Source organism: Vulpes vulpes, chromosome 11 (assembly GCF_048418805.1).
Source record: "Vulpes vulpes isolate BD-2025 chromosome 11, VulVul3, whole genome shotgun sequence".
Lineage (NCBI taxonomy): Eukaryota > Metazoa > Chordata > Mammalia > Carnivora > Canidae > Vulpes > Vulpes vulpes.
In genome coordinates, this window is record NC_132790.1 from 62,584,765 (window position 1) to 62,605,412 (window position 20,648).

Genomic DNA, 20,648 nt, shown 5'->3' on the forward strand with positions numbered 1-20,648 from the left:
AAACATTATGCTAAAGTGAAAATGGCCACACATAAAAGGACAAATATTGTCTAATTTCACTTACATCAGGTACCTAGAAGAGGCGAATTTGTAGAAAGTAGAAGAGAGGTGGTCAGGGGAAGAGGGAAATGGATTAGAGAGTATTAAAAGTTTCTCTTTGGGATGATGACAAAGTTCTGGAGGCAGATGGTGGTAACTGTTAAGTATACTTAGTACGACTGAATTGTTATGTATATTTTATAATAAAATTTAAAAAATCCTTTGCAGATTTGTGTGGACCTAACTGCTCTTTTTTCTAATCCCTAAATTAGGTTCTTCCCATGGCTCCAACTTTAAATTAGGACTTTTACGTATGCCTATTTACTTTTTAAATGATCATAAGGTCACCAAATAGGTTTTCCCACACTGAAATTATATGCTCTCCCACAAATAAATAAATATAACACAAGCAGTGATCCTACTCTTACTACTATGAGAAAGTTGAATAGAATAAATGATCAGAAGAGTATCTGGGTTTTAACTCTGACATAAGTCTCAAACCTCAACTTTCTTCCTAAAATAATAGTACTCTTATTACCATGATAATCAAATCATGAAAGTGCTTTGTAAACTGTGAAATACTCTTTAGGTGTACTATCACATATTTACCTGTTTTGCCTCACAATGGAAGTAAGCTTTGCTGTAGCTTAAAACTAAGGCTTCATTTGGCTCTACACATTTCAGACCTCTCCACTTAATGGATTTTGTTTTTTTAGGTCCAAAATCTGATTTGGTAATTATACTATAAATGTCTCTCGGGGCTAGTCTTGACAGCAGTCATGCTATTAAGTGATTGACATGTAAACCAGAACACTAAGCCACTAGTTTACATTAGGGAATACCCAGAGTCCCTCCCTTCCTAGAATCAGACACCCACCAAGCCAAAAGAGTCACCAGAAAGATATTGAGCATGGATTTAGAGCAAACAGAGGGAAACTGCCTTGAGATATTTTTGACCTAATATTAAATCTTATAAAAATATTTCTCATCACAATCAGGAGCCCCTCTCCTCCCCCCACCCCCAGTAAAAATCACTCATTTTCTCTAGGTGCAAGATCCTTCTTGCTGAAAGGTGCTGAATATACCGTCAGTTCTGCCTCTTCAACTCACCATGGACTTGGGCTTTGTTGTCTATCAGCCTCTCATACACTCCTCCCAGTACATTGTGTTTAGCATAACACCATTTTGGCTACAATCCTTATTTTATCCGTGGACCTATTTCATCTAAGATGTGTTTGTACATATGGTGATCTCACTCATCATATGTTGATTTTTATTAGAAAACTCAATGTTCTGCTAAGATTCACTAGTCCTCAGTGCCAAAGACCTCTCTGGAGAATGAGATCTACCCTGTCTCTCCTCCGAGCCTTCAGCACAACTGACTGTAATAATATATTTTACCCCAAATTTCTCACTCTTGGCTTCTATTATGGTCTTTCAAAAACACGTGGATGAATCACCTGGTCTCAGTAATTATTGGTTTCTCCCTGTTGACTAGGTCCCTAATGCCTCGTGTACTACTAGTTTTTGATTTACCATCCTCACAGTAAAGGCTATGACTGTGAGAGAATTTTTTCATCTTTCTTCTCATAAAGGCCAAAGCAAATACTGAGAATTTGCATAAATGAAGAAATCTGAGGACAAAGCAGCTATGGTATATTGGAAAAAAACATGGGACTTGGGACCTGAATGGGGAATGAATATATGTATGTGTGTGGTGGAAGGTGGAAGTGAAGGTAAGAACAAGTATTTCTTGAACAGTTACTACATTATGTACTTGCCTTCCCTTCCATCACGAAGTCTCCCCGTGTGATCAAGGCTCTAGGTTTGTGCTCTGCCACTTTTTCAATTATATGGCCTTGAGTAAATTATAGATATCCTTGTTGATCAAGTCAGGGTAATACATACTTCAGCATTTTTGTGAAGAACTACATACTCTTAAATACCGTGAATAGAGTATTTAAGCATTTACTATACAGCAAAGCAGTGTACCAAAGTATTATCATAATGGATCATACATTTCCAACTCATTATAGGAAGATGTGAGAAAAGGGAAAGTTCACTGTGGCCTATAAGAGTTCAAAGAAGCTTTACCAGAAGTAGAATTTGGGGTAGGTCTTTACAGCATGCACTTGACTTGTCTGGGAATGGGGAAAGGGAATATTCAGGAAACCAGTGCAGCATAAGCAAAGGTGTTGGAGGCAGTGGTGAGTACAGGTTTTTGGCATTGCTATACTAGGTCACAGAATAGATGAAAGGCCTATGTTTAAAGTGGTAGCAACAGATGGAAAAAGACAAATCTGAAAGACTCTGTTTATGAAAAACTGGCCAGACTGGGTTAAGTGGTTCAACAGTGATAATAACAGAGGAGGAAGGGAAGACATTTCTAAGAGTCTGAGCCCAGAGCATGACAGAAGGAAATGGAGGGTGTCACTGACAGAGATGGGTGAACCTGGAAGGGGCACCAGTGGGGAAGACAGTAAGTACAGTCATGTGTGGGCTGAGTTTAGTTAACAGGTATGAAAGGCCTCTAGCTGTCACTCTAGCTGAAAGGCAGATGGCATTTCCTCCTCATATTATAAAATTTTAGTCTGTGCCACTTCAGTTTACACTGGGGACAAGAAAAAAACCAAATGCCATTATAAGAAGCTCAGAATACAGGGATCCCTGGGGTGGCTCAGCGGTTTCGTGCCTGCCTTTGGCCCAGGGTGCGATCCTGGAGTCCAGGGATCCAGTCCCGCGTCGGGTTCCTGGCATGGAGCCTGCTTCTCCTTCTGCCTGTGTCTCTGCCTCTCTCTATGTCTATCATAAATAAATAAAAATAAATCTTTAAAAAAAGATTGTTGGTGTTAAAAACCAGGTAATCTCTGATATGTTGTATGTCTAGCCAGGTGGGACATAAATTAAAAAAAAAAAAAGAAGAAGCAGCTCAGAATACTAGAGAGGACCTGTTGCTGGGTTCCTCTGAGGGACCAAGTGGGCACTGACCTCCAACCTAGAACCATTTATCACTGCTGAATTCAGGAATAATTTTCTAACTTTTCCCTTGCTTAAAGCAAATTCTTTATTTCAAACAGGATCAAGTATATAATAACTGGCCATTTTATTTGACACAGGAGAGCTTTAAAATCCTTATATTCATTAAGCTTTGTTCTAGCCTATTAAGTATGTTACAATGGGCTGTCGATATACATGGAGACAGAGCCTAAATTTCAAATTCCTGAAACTCTCTGAGTAGCATTTCCTTATCTGTGAGGGAAGAGGCTTGCCCTACCTGACCCATCCTCTCCTCCAAAATCCTGACAGAGAAACTGTACTTTGAAGATTTTGGTTCCAACTCTTACCACCAGATGTCACCATTGCTACTTAGGAATAGGTAACTTGAGAGACAGCAGAATCATGAATAAACAAAAAACCTCTACTTATTCCAATTAATTAAATAAATATTTATTGAACACTTAAATTGCCCAGACCACTAATACCAGGTGTTTTGGATGAAAAAGACCATCATGCCCTCAAAGAGACTAGAGGAGACATGGAAGCAATCACACATCAATGCCCTTAAAACATACAACATAAAGCCAAGAAATCAAATGCTCAGTGAAAAATCAACATACCATCTCCTTAAGGTACAATATCACTTCCAGGAATACCTTCTCTGACTCCAACCCTGGGGTTAGGTCCCTCAGCTGAAAGTTACTGGTGCAACCTATGCCTAGTATTCATCATGCTTTTTGTAATCACTTAATGGCAGCCTACCTTGCTAGACTGTCATTTGTGAGGGCAGGGCCCATGCATCCACCCTGTTGTTTTCCGAAGCTTACCACAGTACTAAGGGTAGTAGCAGTCATTTGCTGAATTTACTTATGCATCAAGTGCTATGCTAGACTCCTTATAGTCACCACTGCATTTAATCTTCCCAATGACCCTAGGCCACTGATACTGTCCCCATCTTACAGATGAGGGACCCATGGCTACCTGGCTAGGAGGTGGCAGAACCATGAACCCAGAACTGATTCAGTAACATGTACTATCACATCAACCTGAGCCACTTTTAAGAACTTTCATTATTTGATGCCAACCTGTTTATCCAGCTAACTTACCACTCTTTTCCTTGGATAAGCAACCCCACCCTTAATTACATAATGCTCACTACCCTTTCAACACTTCACTCCTGTTTGCCCTGTCCTCTGGCATTGGCCTAGATCAACTTCTTTCAAATGATTAGTTTAATAAAATCAATAAGGTACTCATCTATTAGAACAATTTTCTGAAATTCGTTCCCAAATTTGTTCTTCTACAGAAGGTTTATCCTTCATGAAACAATGGTTAGAACTGCCTACCAAGACCTCCTATGAGGGCTATTAGAACCTGAGAAAATAGTTCCTAGTAACAGCTTTTACTTTTAAAGCACTTTTCACACCCATATAATGACCTATAAACTTTATAGGACTGTAGAAATTACCTAGCTCAAACTTCTCATTTTATAGCTAAGACAGAAAACTCTGATTTGATCCAAGGTTTAGTCAGGAGAGTCAAGACCATGCCGTAACCTCTTGCCTAATTGTATTAATGTATGAAAACTGCTGCCACTCTAGCGTTAACTTCACAAAGGCCAACATTTCTAGTACCTGTTGGCATCTACCACTTGACTGCCCAGATTCCAGTACCAAACCTGCCACCCTTTCTAGCTCTGAGACCCTGGGTTAGATATTTACACTGTTTATGCCTCAGTCTCCTCCTCTGTTAAATAAGGATTATAGTTCTTACTTCTTAGGATTGTTAGGAAATCTGACATTATAAATGAAAAGCACTTAGAACAGTGTGTGGCATACAGTAAATACTCAATAAACATTAACCATTGTTCCTACTTGATATTCTTTCACCGTCGTTCCTACTAAAATTACAAAACATTCTCTCTTTTCTTGGAACTTAATCCTTGTGTTACACTTTGAGGAATGATTTATTTTTTCCAAACTGAAATAAATACAAGGCAATTGATGTGTTCACTTACTTTACTAACACTACATTTACCATGTTATCACCATGGAATGTAAATTCAGGTTACACGAGAAAATTTCATGTATAATAAAGCATTCTGGAGTATGCCAAAGTTTGTGTATAAATGTCTGACCAAACCACCTTGCTGATAAATCATTAATCACTTCAAATATAGGTAATTTGTTAACATTTATGATTCTTACAGAGAAAATAAACAAACTTCAAACATTTAAGAAGTATTTTTCATTTACCTTTGCATTAGTACTTAAAATACACATTTCTATTTCAAGATGACATTTAAAAATTCGAATACAACAGCAGCATAAATATAACTCTCCAATTACAAAAAAAAGCTAAACTGGGATCCACAGTTAAGTTATTCTCATGTTTACAAGTATGATTCTGAAATAAATACTACTTCTAAGCAGCTGTTATCGGCTTTTTGGGTTTGGTTTAAATACACATATTTTCAGTTGTGGGGAAGCTTATATTCTTTGCACTGTTCTGAAAGGATTAAGAGCCCTAAAAACTGAAGTACTCAGTCTGCAAAACAGGCAGAAAAAAGTTAAATAGGATTCCTATATAACATCAAAAGCATGTGATATTCTGCAGCAATTGGGAGTACTTCAGAATTGGCAAACTGTCCTCTTTACAACTAATTTTAACAGAAGAGTTTAAGAAGGAGCATATTTTATCACTACATTTAAAAGTGACATGTTTCTTTTGTGCTAATTTGACTCCCGTGAATGACCTAGCTAGTTAATTGGTCACAAGTAATTTGGTTACCAGGCAAATCAAACCTGCAAGAAAAAAAGCCAATATTTAAATTACCATATTATTGTCTGACCCATTCAAATGATTTATTTTCAACATAAACATAAAAACTCACTATGAGATGCCTAACTAAAAAGCAAGCACCACCAAAAAACCAAGACAGCTTCTCTTCTTCTAAGGTTTAGGCTTTGCCCAGAATTCCTTATACATGGAATAGCCCATACCTAAAGAAAAAAGAAATATTAGTTAAGCATTTAAATATTTCCCACAATATTAAGGAGATTAAAAACAGTTCATAAGACAGTTAAAAGTAGCACCTTACTAACATGCAATATTTACAAGGTGAAGATGACCCAAGGCTGCTTATTCTTGCCTTCTTAAACTATTCAAATTTCTGAAATTCTTTTTATATGGGTTCCTAACTAGCTCAAGGCTAGTATGACTAGTTCAGACTACTGAAATATGTTTTAAAGAACAATCAGTACTTATCTTACAACTTTAAAAGGAGTCACTCTTGACTTTATTTGGTATTATTTGATATTACATAGCAACGAAATATAAAGCCAATAAAAGAATGTAATACCTATATTAAAAAAATCTTTTCAGGGGTGCCTGCGTGGCTCAGTTGGTTAAGCATCTGACTCTTGATTTTGGCTGTCATGATCTCAGGGCTGTGAGATCAAGCCCCATGTTGGGCTCCACACTGAGCATGGAGTCTGCTTAAGATTCTCTCTCCCTCTCTCCCTGTCCCACCCCTTTGGGCTCTTTAAAACCCAAACTTTTCCACTTTCAAAAATTCAGTAAAACAGCAACCAACCATATGTCTCCCAGATAATGAATCTTACTACCAACCCTATTTACATAACTGGACTCCAGTGAAATTATAAACTCTGTGATGAACAGAATTGCCTTTTCTTTCTTTAAAACTAGTAGGATATCACAGACTATGTCACTATTTGAACTATTTTTATTAATGCAATTTTTATGTGAGAATAAATATGTGACATTACAAACTACTTCAAAGTCAGCTAAAAGAATCTACTTTGTTTTATTTACAAAGAAATCTATTAATGGGAATTACAAACTTGAAAGTTTCCTAAAAAACCTACCAAGAGTCATTGCTCCCACAACAAAGCCTTGGGCTGCCACACGCATGTGGATTAGGTGAACAGACATTTTAGTATTTCCCCTGCTCTTTAATTTATATAATCCATATGCGACGATTGCTGCAAACCCCGCCATTCCTGTAAAACAAATCGTCACATATGTCATATGCATGGGGTCAGAGAACCAAAATGACTTTACAATCAATGTACTTTCTACTATTTTTATAAGGATGTTTTATAAGACTATTAATCAACTAACATACAAATTGAGTCTTTAGTTTTCTCCCTCAAAACCAAAAAACCATAATCGGCAGCAAACAGTAGAAGATTCGGAAGGTTAAGATCATTTTCAAAATGTGGGCTGTGGGGCCTGTACGTGCTTTAGAGTGCCAAAGGAATGCTTCCTCTACGTCCTACTTCCTTCCCTGAAGGGAATCAGTTAATATAGCACAGACTGTAATAAACCCTGTGAGTGTAAGCTTTTTTTGAGTCTTTTGAGTCCTTCTAGCAAATCACTGAGACTGAGGGTGGTTGAGGTCACACACATTTAATGAAATAAGAGTCAATAAAAGAAGGCTGAACACACACAGAAATTTGTAAAAAGAGGTATATCTAGCCAATTTCAGATATTTCAAGAATATATGAAGACACTAAAACAAATGCTTTCAGGATGCGGCTGATGGACGAGTTGACCACACTTCTCCTGTATTAAAACTTACAACAGACTCATTAGAATATTAAAGTCAGACTTACCAATGGGAACAAATGGTGCCTCTCTAGCTTTTCGGATAAGTTTAGATCCCTGATCTTCATCATATGAAGAAAGAGAAACATCTGTGCCAGTTGACATTGTGACTGAAGAATCCTCCTGAAAGAGAATTTCCAGGAGGTTCTGCTATTAGAAACTTCTAGAACACTAAATAGCTGGATGTGATTATTATAATTTTTTTAAAGATTTTTTATTATTTATTTAAATACACAGAGAGGAGAGAGAGAGAGAGGCAGAGACACAGGCAGAGGGAGAAGCAGACTCCATGCAGGGCGCCTGATGTGGGACTTGATCCCGGGTCTCCAGGATCACACCCTGGGCTGAAGGCGGCACTAAACCGCTGAGCCACCTGGGCTGACCAGCTGGATGTAATTAAAACATTCTGGTTTCCACATAAAAATCTGGTAGGTCATCCTTGAAGTTTAAAAAGAATTTTTTAGAAACTAAATGTATTTTTAATGCGCAGCTACCTTTAGGAAGAGTTGTATTTATCCCTATTGTTTTGATGTTTATCCCATAGAACCAATTCCTATTTGTTTATGTTTAAGTAGGCTTCACACCCAGCATGGACCCCAGTGTGGGGCTTGAACTCACAATCCTGAGATCACGATCTGAGCTGACATCAAGAGTCATATGCTTAATAGAGTGAGCTACTGGGGGAACCCCAATCAATTCCTTTTTAACACCACATCACTGATAACAGGGAAAGCTTTTTTTTTTTTTTTAATTGAAATAACTTTTGTCAATAAAAATAGTAACCATTGATTTTCTGGCTATTTTCACCCTAAATTCAACTTAACATCTTCACTCAAACCAAACCAAAAAATACTCCTTACTGTCTCTTCAAACCATGCTGAATATCCTAAATGCTTCTAAGTGTAGTTTTTATTGGTTACAACCGAGACTGACTCCAACATGGCATCTGGCTTCCATTCTCACCTCTGATATGGTTCCTAACCTATTACACTAATCTCCATTATTGATGGTGGTTGTTTTGGGGAAAAGATTATAGCCTTTCTAAACAACCAAAACTTCTACTTAGCTCATTATTTACTTCTTCTCTCTCTCTCTTTTTTAAGATTTTATTTATTTATTCATAGACACAGAGAGAGAGGCAGAGACACAGACAGAGAAGCAGGCTCCATGCAGGGAGCCTGATGTGGGACTCGATCCCGGGTCTCCAGGATCACACCCCAGGCTGCAGGTGGCGCCAAACTGCTGTGCCACCGGGGCTGCCCTCATTATTTACTTCTTTTAAGGACAAAGCTTTTATATTAGATACTATTGCTAGAAACGCCTCTTTTTAAGTATAATTTATATTCAATTGAACATAATATAGCCTTTTAATTTTTTTTTACTTAGGGTTACTATTTTTAACATCACTGCAGCGAAAGAAAAGAAAGAAAAGAAAAGAAAAGAAAAGAAAAGAAAAGAAAAGAAAAGAAAAGAAAAGAAAAGAAAAGAAAAGAACCCTGAGGGTCTTCTTAATGAATGAATACCTCCTAAATTTCAGCTCTCCTTTCCTTTACATACCCTGTATTCCCTGGGCCTCTCTCTTAAAATTCTCTACCTTCTTTTATATTCCTCCTTTAAGCAGTACCAAAAAAAGGCAAGATATTAGCCTGATCATTATATAGATAAGGGGGCAGAAAAAAAAAAAAAGATTCACTTCCATGACCACAGAGACCAGAAAAGGTTCCATTCTCCTTTTACATAGGAAGCTATTTAATAGGTGTTTCATAATAACGAGAAAACAAATTCAGTTTCACCTTGGTCACAATAAATATGTATATACTTCCTTCTTCACTGAGCTGATTTAAACTGCCAATAAACGTTACCCACAGATAAAAGGGAGTCAAGCATAGTATGTTAAGTGTACAAGTCTGATTAGTGTCAGTTACAATAAACTCAAAAGTCAACTGCCCATCCCACTACCCATATAACATCTTACCTTCACTTCTGGGTTTTTCATGTACATCACGCATCATACTCCCTTCAATAAAAACTCTCATTCAACACTTTGCTATTCCAGGGTTTTAAGTAGAGGTAGGACCCTCAAAGAAAATCCAACTCTAAAGGAGGCATAGTGCTTAGTCTGAAAAGTGAAATCATCCTTCCAAGCCCCCATCCCTATTGGGAAGAATACCACTGATCTGAAAAGGAAACCTTAAACCAGGGGAGTTGTACAGCATCACACATCTAAAGTAAGAGGAAACTCTAACTAGAACTAGTCTTTCTCTTTTTTAAAAAAAACATTTATTTATTTATTTATTTATTTATTTATTTATTTATTATTTATGATAGACATAGAGAGAGGCAGAGACACAGGAGGAGGGAGAAGCAGGCTCCATGCCGGAAGCCCGACGCGGGACTCGATCGCGGGACTCGATCTCGGGACTCCAGGATCACGCCCTGGGCCAAAGGCAGGCACCAAACCACTGAGCCACCCAGGGATCCCCTCTTTCTCTTTTTTTGTACTGATACCTGCTAACTGACTAAAGCCCTACTTGCTGAGCTTTTATCATATATAAGGGTTAGCAAGTTCTAGGTTTAAAACACTATGTATGTGAGGAGTTAGAACAAAAAAAACACTGAAATAATTAATGTGATGTTAAACATTAGATATATTTTTTTAAAGGGACAGGATAGAGTATGATTACTTGCAAGAGCATAACAGAGAATGAGGAACTGAATTCAGAGTGTGGTTCTTTTAGTTTGGGAACTTTCACAAAGAAATATTTAAGACTGGCCCTCAAGAAAGAAGAGACTGGACTAGATGGAGAGATTAAACATTATATTTTAGGCTAGTGTATGCTTATTTGTTGCTTTCAAAACTAACCATTAGTTTCCGAAGGTCATAACAGTTTATAACAACTCCTCCTTCCACCTTTCTTGCCAATGAACCCCACAATCAAATCATATTAAATTTCTTAAAAATGGGGGATCCCCTGGTGGCTCAGCCTTCGGCCCAGGGTGTGGTCCTGGAGACCTGGGATAGAGTCCCACATCAAGCTCCTGCATGGAGCCTGCTTCTCTCTCTGCCTATGTCTCTGCCTCTCTCTGTGTCTGTCATGAATAAATAAATAAAATCTTAAAAAATAATAATAATAAAGTTCTAAAAAAGGTTCTCTATACTCCAGTGCCTCTGTACAATCTGATTTCTCTAACACTGTTGCTCCCTTTTCTTCATCTCCTTCAGATATTCTTTTTCCTAGCTAACTCCTCCCATTTTTCAGGTTCTTACCTTAACTGACTTCCACTTGAAGTCTCCCTGGACTTTTTAAGTTTATGATCATTGCTTTGACTATGCAGTTCTATAGGATCCCATGCTTTCCCTAAAAAAACTCTTATAAAACCTGCTTAACTGTTTCTCTTGCTAGAATCCTTGAAGCAAGCAGGCTATACCTGCCCTGCTTGTATCTATCTCCACTACCTGCCATGATGCTTTGCATGTAGTAAGCATACCACAGAATATTTGAATAAATTTAAAAATGATATATTTCAACAATTAAAATTATTCTCAGTTAATTCATTTAGTAATATTTAGTGAAAACAGTAACAAGTATACACATTTGTAGAGTTTAAGTGTTCAGTAAGAAAAATGCCAAACTAGATGTCCCTAAGTGCTTATTTAATTCTATTCATAAAAGAAGAAATGATAACTTGAGCAGGTCTTGGTTCCCCACAAGAGACAAAACTATTATATAACATAATCCACTTTTAAAAACTAGCACCTTTTGTAGATATATACATTCTTTCTTCCTTTGCTTAATTATTCCTAAACTAAGAAGTTATTTGGGAATTATCTGGATCAGTATAACTGTTCAACAGGTCAACAGAATTTTTTCCCTCCCTCCTGCAGGAAGGTGGGGATGGCAGTCTCTCTCCTATATATAAAAGAAAATCCACTCATCTCCATTCCTCACCTATGATACAGACTGAAGTTTGGACGGGTAGGATATTTGATCTGGTTTTCTGATCAGAGTAAGGATAAGGGCGTGGGGACATTTGAAGGCATTTTATGTGCCATTTTATGGCACATTTGAAGATAAAATTAATAAGGAGGAATATAAAAAATCCAACACACACCATAGATTATACTAGACTTCAAATTATATTTTTATACCATCTCATGAATTCTAATATACCATATATTCCTAAGACTCCTTGCACGTAAGATTTGGTAATTCTCTAATTACCAGCTGAAAGTTTCCCAAGTATTTATGATTTACAGCCATGCCAGTTGAAAATGGCTAACTTTTAAAGTATCAGGATCAATAACTATGAATCATATAATTTGAGAATAACAACCCAGATGATTAATCCATGCCAACAGCCTAATTTTACAGATGGAAAAAGGGTTATATGAACTGCTCAACCAGAGAGGGGAGGATTAGAACTCAGATCTCCCCAAACAGTCCAGAGTTCTTTTGATTGACAATATATTGCCAAGCATCAATCTTATAATGCTGGTAAAATATTTGATCTGAGAAATATTAAAATCTATTCCTTAACAGAAATTTTTTTCTGCATTTTTTTCTTCGAAATGTAAAAAAAAGATGCAAATCATTCCCAAAATTAAATGAAACTTTCTTCTCCAGTGACTTAACTCATCCACCAATTTCAACTGTGCTTTGAATAGATCTTTTTTCACTAGGACCACTTCCAGATTTTCCTTTAATTTTCTCATCCACCCATAGCAATTGACCTAGATCTCTGTCAAAAAGTTGAACAGGTACAAAAAGGGGCACCAACGACCGGATGATATTCAAAGCCAGTTTGAAAATACTAATTATTCTCTGAACTTAGTAAGATACCACTGCAGACCTTTCCAAATGCATGGGAACCTAGAAACGACATCAGCGAAGGTGAGCTGCCCAGCTTAAGGGGCTGTAACATGTAACAGACTGACTGAAGGATCTTCACACCCTGTCATTTTGGTCACAGGAACAACAAGGGCTTCAAGTTTTGATTTTCCATCAGTTACCTGTCAGCTGGTTTTAAAGGACTAAAAGGCCTCAGTCTGGAGATTCCGATTCAGAGGGTCTGGGCAGGGCCCGAGGAATCTGTAATTTAAGAAGCCCCCTTCAACGGACTCTGGGACACAAGGAAGTTAAGAGATTCCCCGATACAGAGTATTCAAATACATGTGTCATGCTGGGGCCTGGTGCCACTTCAATCGTCTGGACTTTTCAATCCAGACCGGTTAAACTCGAAAGCGCCTGGGTACTTCTGGAAGCCTGAGTCGTGAGGTGGGGATTACCCCCGAGCCGGAACTAGCTGCTGCCCACACTCGTGATGAGAGTGAAAAGCGAGCAGCACTGTCGAAATTATTTCAGCTGCTCCCAAATTCTAGACCCGCGCTTTGCTTTCTAACCCTCACGGGCGGGTCTAGCTTTCAGGAAGAAATGTAATTCCCGTCACGGCTGCCCTATACAGGGCCCGAGGCCTTCTTACCTTCCCAGGGTAGGAGGGGGTCGACCAGGGTGGGGGGAACCACGGGGTCGTGGAGAAGTCACAAGGCCGTGCGGTTTCACGCCCTCAGCCTTTCGAACCTCTTGCCCTCTCTGCTCCTGTGACCTTGTCGGGACTCCACCGCCGGAGCGCTCGCCCCCCCCCCCCCCCCCCCCCCGTTCCTCACCCACCGCGCGGGCCCGCTCTCCCGGAGGCTCCCTGCTCCGGGGCTCCGGGTACTTTCCGCGCGACCTGCTGCCTGAGGTCGGCCCCAACCCCTTCCGCGGGTCTTCCCTCTCCTCGGCCACGACTCATCCACGAGCCTCTGCTTCATCCCCTCAGCCGACAGGCCGTTAGGCCTGGTCTCTGGACCGCCCCCACTCCCCCCCCCTCCATCCGGCAAATTTCCCTCAACCTCGAGGTCGGGCCGAGACCTGCCAAGCCCACCTCGCCCCCCTTCAACTCGGGCATTGCTCCCCTCCTCCCAGTCCCGCGGCCCCCACCACTCCTAAGGCCCTCTCGGCCCAACCAAGCGCGGCCCCACTTCTTCCCGCCTCACCGTGGGGCGTCCTCGGCTCCCAAGACTCCCTCACGCTTCACTCACCAAAGACAACGCTCTGCCCAAACTCCAACCGGCTTCTGGCTCTCACCCACGCCCGCAGTGCAGCCGGCGTCTCCTCGTCCCGCCCACACCCGGCACCAGCCAATCACAGGCCAGCGGGTGGCTGGCGGGGGTCCCGCGGGTGCGTGCGTGTGCGCGGTGGGTGGGGCGGGTCCGGGATTGACTGGAGCGACGCACGCTGCCGGCTTCTCCTCGTCCCGCCCACACCCGGCACCAGCCAGTCACGGGCCAGCGAGTGGCTGGCGAGGGTCCCGGTGGGTGCGTGCGTGTGCGTGATGGTGGCTCCGGCTCCCCGGCCCTCGCGTGGTGATGGCGTCACGGTGAGGGTTCACCGTCCGCGGTTCTGCGGCGCCCCTGGCTCCTAGCCCGGCGGAACCTCAGATTTCTCTCGCCCTTTCTCCCTCGTGCAGCGACGGCGAGCACCGTGAACGTTGCGTTCCGAGCGCGGGTGGGGCGGGGCCGGCCCTGAGGGGTTTCGGCCGCCGCCAGTCCTAGGGAGGCTCGGGGGAGGGCGTTTCTGCATTCAGGGGCGCCGGCGGCGGCGGGGCGACGGAGCGCTGGTTCCGTTCCGCGACCCTGGTGGCTCTGTGCTGCCACGAAGGTGTGCGGTCGGGCCTCTCGTGGAAACTTTCTTGGCGCTTAACCTGTGGTGGGGGCAGCCATTGGTTGCAAGCATGGGGTCGCTGGAGCGGTGACCTCACCCAGAATGGGGGAGGTTTCTCTGAAGGAACAAGTGTCGGCGGCCCCTGGTGACGGGGAACTTCCGGGGACAGAGCCTTTAGCTTGTTCGTCTGATAGTGTCTGGCGAATTGGTGCAAAGCATCAACGACTGTGCCAAAGGGAATAGGTCTTAAGTTAGAATCCCTTAATAGAACCGCGAAATGCGGCTGATTGCCAGTGCTGTGTCACACAGGCAGGAACTAAGTGCCCTGGGCCCCGGATTTTCAAAATCTTCTGTCACATAATTGACTTAAGACACATGTAGGAAACATTCATGCTGTGGCTGATGAATTAAAAACCCCATACCTTTATTATATTTGTGCTTTTCAGCTGCTTGAAGAAGGCACCTATTTTTCCGGTTCATTGCCAGTGATGTTAAATGAAGAAAAGCATAACGGATGCAGTAATTGGAGGGCTGCAAAAATAAGGAGGGATAATCAGGGGCTTATTTAAGATAATAAGACGACAAAAGAGCCTAAGAGACCTGAATAGGAAGGCAAGTCATTAACTCCTGTGATTCTGGAAATACAAAGGCTAACAGCCGCAGTGAGCAGTGGGCGTATTCGTTCCTGAAGGGGGTTTGTACACATCAAAATAATGTTAGATAATTTGATTTCCAGAGAATGAGATTCGAGATCAGGGAAACTTGAGTGTTGTTAGCCCCAGGCTGGCCACCTAGTTGTGACGAGGGCTTCTTTCTCAAAGCCCACTAAGATGGAGGTAACAGTGGTGCTGGTTAAAGAGGAATGCGCGTAGAGTGTTTAGCGTTTAGCGTGATGCCTGCCATGAAAAGTGTGAACTATTGCTTTAAAAACTCCTGTGCTTTATGATTGTGCTTCTGAAGTGGCTTTCTGACATCGAAAGGGAATAAAGGGGAAAGGAGAGAAAATGAGTGAAAATATCAGAGAGGGTGACAGAACATGAGAGACTCCTAACTCTGGGAAACGAACAAGGGGTAGTGGAAGGGGAGGTGGGCGGGCTGACGGGGTGACTGGGTGACGGAAAAAATTCCTGGGCTGTGAATTGTATGGGAGGAAGCAGACACTTCCTTATTTGTGTGAGAAATTATCTCTGTCTAATCGGTATATAGAAACCAAGATCTTGGTAAGTGATAAATATCTCAATCAGATAATGCAGATTTTTTTTATAGAAATTATTCTGCTATACTTGATTCCATATTGTGTTATAAGAAAACAACAGTGACTACAGACAAACCATTACATCTTTCTTTTTTCTTTTTTTTAATAAATTAATTTTTTATTGGTGTTCAATTTACCAACATACAGAATAACACCCAGTGCTCATCCCGTCAAGTGTCCCCCTCAGTGCCCATCACCCATTTACCCCCACCCCCCTCCCACCTCCCCTCCCCACCACCCCTAGTTCATTTCCCAGAGTTAGGAGTCTTTATGTTCTGTCTCCCTTTCTGATATTTCCCACACATTTCTTCTCCCTTCCCTTATATTCCCTTTCACTATTATTTATATTCCCCAAATGAATGAGAACATACACTGTTTGTCCTTCTCCGATTGACTTACTTCACTCAGCATAATACCCATTACATCTTTCATAGCGCAGACATAATTGGTAACAAATGTACGTCATGTACATTTCATTCTTACTTTGTCATTTAGAAGTATAATGCAGAAGATGTTAAATCATTATTTGGGTTCTCATGTATTAAATGAACCCACTTGTAGTTTATAAAAGGAAAGCACAAGAAGCATCTGCCTGTTTTGCTAATTTCCCCTCTCTTAGAGAGCCTTTGTAACTTCTCAGGTTGCACGTAGCAGTCTTCACATGACCTTATCTTCTATGAAAGAAATGCTCTTCCTTTTTTTTTTTTTTTTTAAGAAATGCTCTTCTAAACTCAGATGTCTCCTTAGGCTGAGGCCCAGCTTAAAGCTACATTACCTCGTTTTCTGTTGTGTGTGTGTGGTTTTTTTTAATTATCTTTCTTAAAACTACTTTGTGATCTTTGTGAAATTTTGTCTAAACCAAATGTTAAACCTTTGGAGCAAATTGGTAATATCTGCAGATATTTTTAAAACTAGAGTTCGAAGTCCCCTCCAGCAATTACTGGACATGTATGTTGTGGTGGATACTGCACTGGATTCGGAAGCTAAAGACTTAGTTGCTTCTCTGAGTCGATTTTTAGGTAGAAAGAACAAGTATAGAAAAACGTGGAAGACAGTCTATGATAAGTGCCTTGAATATAGCTTCAGCTAGATCCCATAGTGAGTGAGCAGTTTCAGAGAAGACTTCTTGGGACTGGGGCTTGAGTGAGTGGCCTTTGAAGAATGACTAGCATGTAAATAAATTGAGAGACTATTCCAGAAAGAAGAAACAGTGGGCAGAGGAATAGCAATAGACTATGGGATTGTAGCTCTAGTATGGACAGTGAGTGGGGGAAAGGCAAAAACAGAACTGTGACAAAAGCAGAGTCAGAATAATGGGAAATAGGTTGAAGTTACTTGGGGGAGGATTTTTAATACTAATTGAATTTGTGCAATGTTCTATCAGGTGGCCCTTGAAGGTTTTGGAGCAGGATGTTGACAAGAACAATACATTTGAGGTAGTTTGTAGTGAAGTAGAATGGATTAGAAAGTGAATAGCAGTATTACTCAGCCAGAAAATTAAAAACTACTCAGTATGTAGCTCGTATTATTTGCATTGAGTCCATATCCTTGGGTACAGAAGGCTGCTACGTCATCTCTCTACCTCCTTGACAAGGACCGCTGCTTTGAAGCAATAGTGCTTACAAAGCAGTTGCCAAGGGATCCCGGGGTGGCGCAGTGGTTTGGTGCCTGCCTTTGGCCCAGGGCGTGATCCTGGAGACCCGGGATCGAATCCCACGTCGGGCTCCCAGTGCATGGAGCCTGCTTCTTCCTCTGCCTGTGTCTCTGCCTCTCTCTCTCTCTCTCTCTCTGTGTGTGTGACTATCATAAATAAATAAAAATTTAAATTAAAAAAAAAAACAACACAAAGCAGTTGCCAAGAAGAACTGTTGAGGCCCAGACCATCATAAAATTCCATGTTAGAGGACTGCCATGCAGGGCTACTCATAATATGCTATAGTTTTGTACCTTTTACATTTTGCAGAGTCATGGAATAGTACTTAAACTATTTGTTTTAAGCAAAAACAAACTTCCCAGGCACATGAATAGCATGTTTTAAAGTTTTATTTAAAACTAGCCTGCAAGATAGAAGCTTTTAAGCAAGCAAAAGATTCTCCTGTGGCAAGAAAGAAAAGAAAAGAAAAGAAAAAAAAAAAGAAAATAAAAGAAAAAAGAAAGGAAAGAAAGGAAGGAAGGAAAGAAGAAAGAAAGAAACCTCCCTGGACTGCTTATGTAAGTCTGTCAAAGTGTTTTATAAGTAATGCTATTTTCTTCCCCAGAAGAAGCAGCTGTTGATCCTATCAGACTACCATGTTCTTCTTGGGTGTGACAGTTTCTCTTTTTCACAACTTATATTTCAGAACATTAAATTTGAGGTACCTTGTCCATCAGTAGTTCTAAAATGCAGTCTCAAAACTCTCCAGTAGGAGGAAAGTCACAGCCACCTTTTAAATCTTATGAGAGGCAGTATAATAGTATTTAAGACTGCAGACTCTGGAGTTTGCTTTACTGCTTACCAGCTCTGTGATATTGAACCAGTTACTTAATCATTCTGTGCTTCAGTTTCTTCGTTTGTACAATAATAGGACCTACATAATAGGGCTCTTGGGAAGCTTTAAATGATATGTAAAGCCCCAACATTGCCTATATAGTAAGTGCTATATATATTATGACATTTCTGGCTTTGTTTATGTGTGTGTGAATTTCTGTCTGTTCTGCTTAGCTAAGCTATACACACAACTGATAGTTTCACTTGTGTGTATGTGTTTGCATGGTTTGCATTTTTAATTTTTATTATTTTTTTTTAAAATGATTGTTTATTTATTTATTCATGAGAGACTCAGAGAGAGAGCCAGAGGGAGAAGCAGGCTCCATGCAGGGAGCCTGATGCGGGACTTGATCCCAGGACTCCAGGATCACGCCCTGGGTGGAAGGCAGGTGCCAAACCGCTGAGCCACCCAGGGGTCCCCAGTTTGCATTTTTTAAAGTCTTTTAGTTACAGAGGACCTGCATAAAAATAATAAAGATGCTCAAGCCGGACTTTAGCAGAGAAGAAGCAAGGAACTATTAGGCACTTTTCATCTCTTCAGTTGACACTTTCTCTTTTATATGATTGGTTTCGTTCAACTATGTAAAATATTTTTCCTGTTAGTAACCAATATGGCAGTAGGATTTGTGTGTTTACATAGTAATATTTTCTGTAGTGACCAAACATACTATGTTTTAAACATTTTAGTCTTGAATTGGTTTTTCCACTAATGCGCTTAGTATTTGTTATTGATGTTCTAGGCAGCAACATTGTTACCCAGTACCAAGGGAAAAAGTGTGGTGGAGTGGAAAGGGGACTGGCTTGTCTTTCCAGAATTGCTACATGCATGTGGTCAAAAGATATGAATTTGAATGCTGACTTGAATGCTTATTAGTATTATGACTTTAAAAAAGTTTTTTAGCCTGTTGGAATCTCAACTTTTTATCAATAAAATGGGAATATTAATAAGTGCCTTGTGGGGTGGCATCATGTGATCTAAATAACCCTAATAAGATACCAAGAACAGTGTTTGGGACATAACAGACACTCAGTACATGTTAGTTCTCTCTAACTGTCATATTAGACAGTTCCTCTTGCTGTCATATTCCTAAGCAGTAACCAGCAATGTAACCTTAAATTTCTTTTCTTCTCTAGACCTCTGAGTTTCCTGAATGGTGCTAAGTCATCCTTTTATTTATCTTTGCTCATCTTCCATTTCCCTGATATCCCTATTAACCCTTTCCACTAAGAGCACTGAGAACTTCTCTCACCCCTCCCTTTGCCCCCACCTTGGGCTTATCTGCATTCACCTCAGTCATTTCTTCTGGTCTTGGGTACCTTCTTCCCACTAAACACTAATCACTCCTATGCTGGGTTCCATCATTTCTTGCCACCTCAGTGTTTGCTCTCTAGTGTCTAGTGTTTGCTCTCTCTTCTGTAATTTTGCGTATTTTGTTTTGTTACAGCCTTCTCATATCCAATACTCTTCTATTTATAAAAAGTCCCTTCCTAGCTTCTTCATCCTTCCTGTAGTTATTGCTGTATTTTCTCTTACCCTGGCTTAGGAGAAAAAAAATATACACACACACACACACACACACACACACATATGTATATTATTTCTACATCACTGTTCGCTCAGTTTGCTGGTTTCTCTTCCTGTCACACCACTGAGACTTAGAATAGTGTTGGACATCATTCAGTGGACATAATTCAGTTTATCAGCGCATATATGACTTGACTCCTCATATTTGACACCATGAATCTTCTTGACATCTTTCTTTTGGTTCTTCCAATCTGGCCTTCTTTCTTAGTTCCTATCACTGAATTCACTCCCTCTGTCCCTTAAATGTGGGTGTTTTCCAGGATTCTGTTCTCATGCTTTCCTTCTGACTCTCTTTTCTCCTCTTGGGATGATCTCATGTGCCCTCATAGTTCTTTTTATTCTCATCTGTATACTAATGCTCTCTTGTCCTCTGTCTGCCATACTTCTTGCCTAAGCTCTAGAATTATGTGTTGGACTTTTCTACCTCCATAGTCCATAGATTCCATAACGTGTCCATAATGAATTGAATTAATCATCTGTCTCAGGGCGCCTGCCTTCGGCTCAGGTCGTGATCTCGGGATCCGGAATTGAGTCCCACGTCGGGCTCCCTGTGAGGAACCTGCTTTTCCCTGCCTGTGCCTCTGCCTCTCTCTCTCAGTCTGTGTCTCTCATAAATAAATAAATCTTAAAATCAATCAATCTTTAAGAGACTTTAAGTCTCTTAAAATAAAATATCTCTCCTCTTCTTCCCCCTGCTCTGGACATTCCCCTCCCGATAAGCTTACACTTTCTCCTAAATTCCCTGACTTGGTTGGTGAAACAGCTATCCATCCCATTAACCAAATATGAAACCTGGATAAACCCTTGGCACAACTTCTTCCTTTCTCCACATCCAGTTAGACACATTTGAGCAGAGAAATGAATGACAGGCCAGCCTTATGAATTCTGTGGGAAGATCTGAAGCAGAGGTGA

The 20,648-nt window shown here is 40.6% G+C and overlaps 2 protein-coding genes across 18 annotated transcripts in view; one reads left to right on the plus strand and one right to left on the minus strand.

Moving 5' to 3' along the window:
• Positions 1–3,464: 3,464 nt before the first annotated feature.
• HIGD1A (HIG1 hypoxia inducible domain family member 1A) lies at positions 3,465–13,916 on the minus strand. 7 transcript variants are annotated; one of them, XR_011995237.1, is made up of 6 exons: positions 13,748–13,784; positions 12,677–12,755; positions 7,674–7,788; positions 6,924–7,058; positions 5,930–6,038; positions 3,465–5,840 (listed from the first exon to the last, which is right to left on the minus strand). XR_011995237.1 is itself a non-coding variant. In XM_072726611.1 (5 exons), exons 3-5 carry the CDS (start codon positions 7,768–7,770, stop codon positions 5,989–5,991), a joined length of 282 nt encoding a protein of 93 aa, XP_072582712.1. In that variant the 5' UTR covers positions 7,771–7,788; positions 12,677–12,755; positions 13,748–13,784; the 3' UTR covers positions 3,465–5,988. The 7 variants fall into 7 exon arrangements, 4 of the variants coding, with proteins under 4 accessions (XP_072582712.1, XP_025856702.2, XP_025856701.2 ...); XR_003235274.2 differs by lacking the exon at positions 12,677–12,755 and having other exon boundaries at positions 13,748–13,916; XR_003235273.2 differs by lacking the exon at positions 12,677–12,755 and having other exon boundaries at positions 13,703–13,802.
• ACKR2 (atypical chemokine receptor 2) overlaps positions 13,905–20,648 on the plus strand; it is a 62,297-nt gene continuing 55,553 nt past the window's right edge. For 3 of the 11 annotated variants that reach the window (XM_072726601.1, XM_072726609.1, XM_072726605.1), the window contains exon 1: positions 14,026–14,085. The gene's annotated coding sequence lies outside the window, so the exon portion shown is untranslated. Of the gene's footprint in view, positions 14,086–15,477; positions 15,590–20,648 lie in introns of those variants that run through there. The other 8 variants (XM_072726599.1, XM_072726604.1, XM_026000913.2 and 5 more) reach the window with 7 other exon arrangements.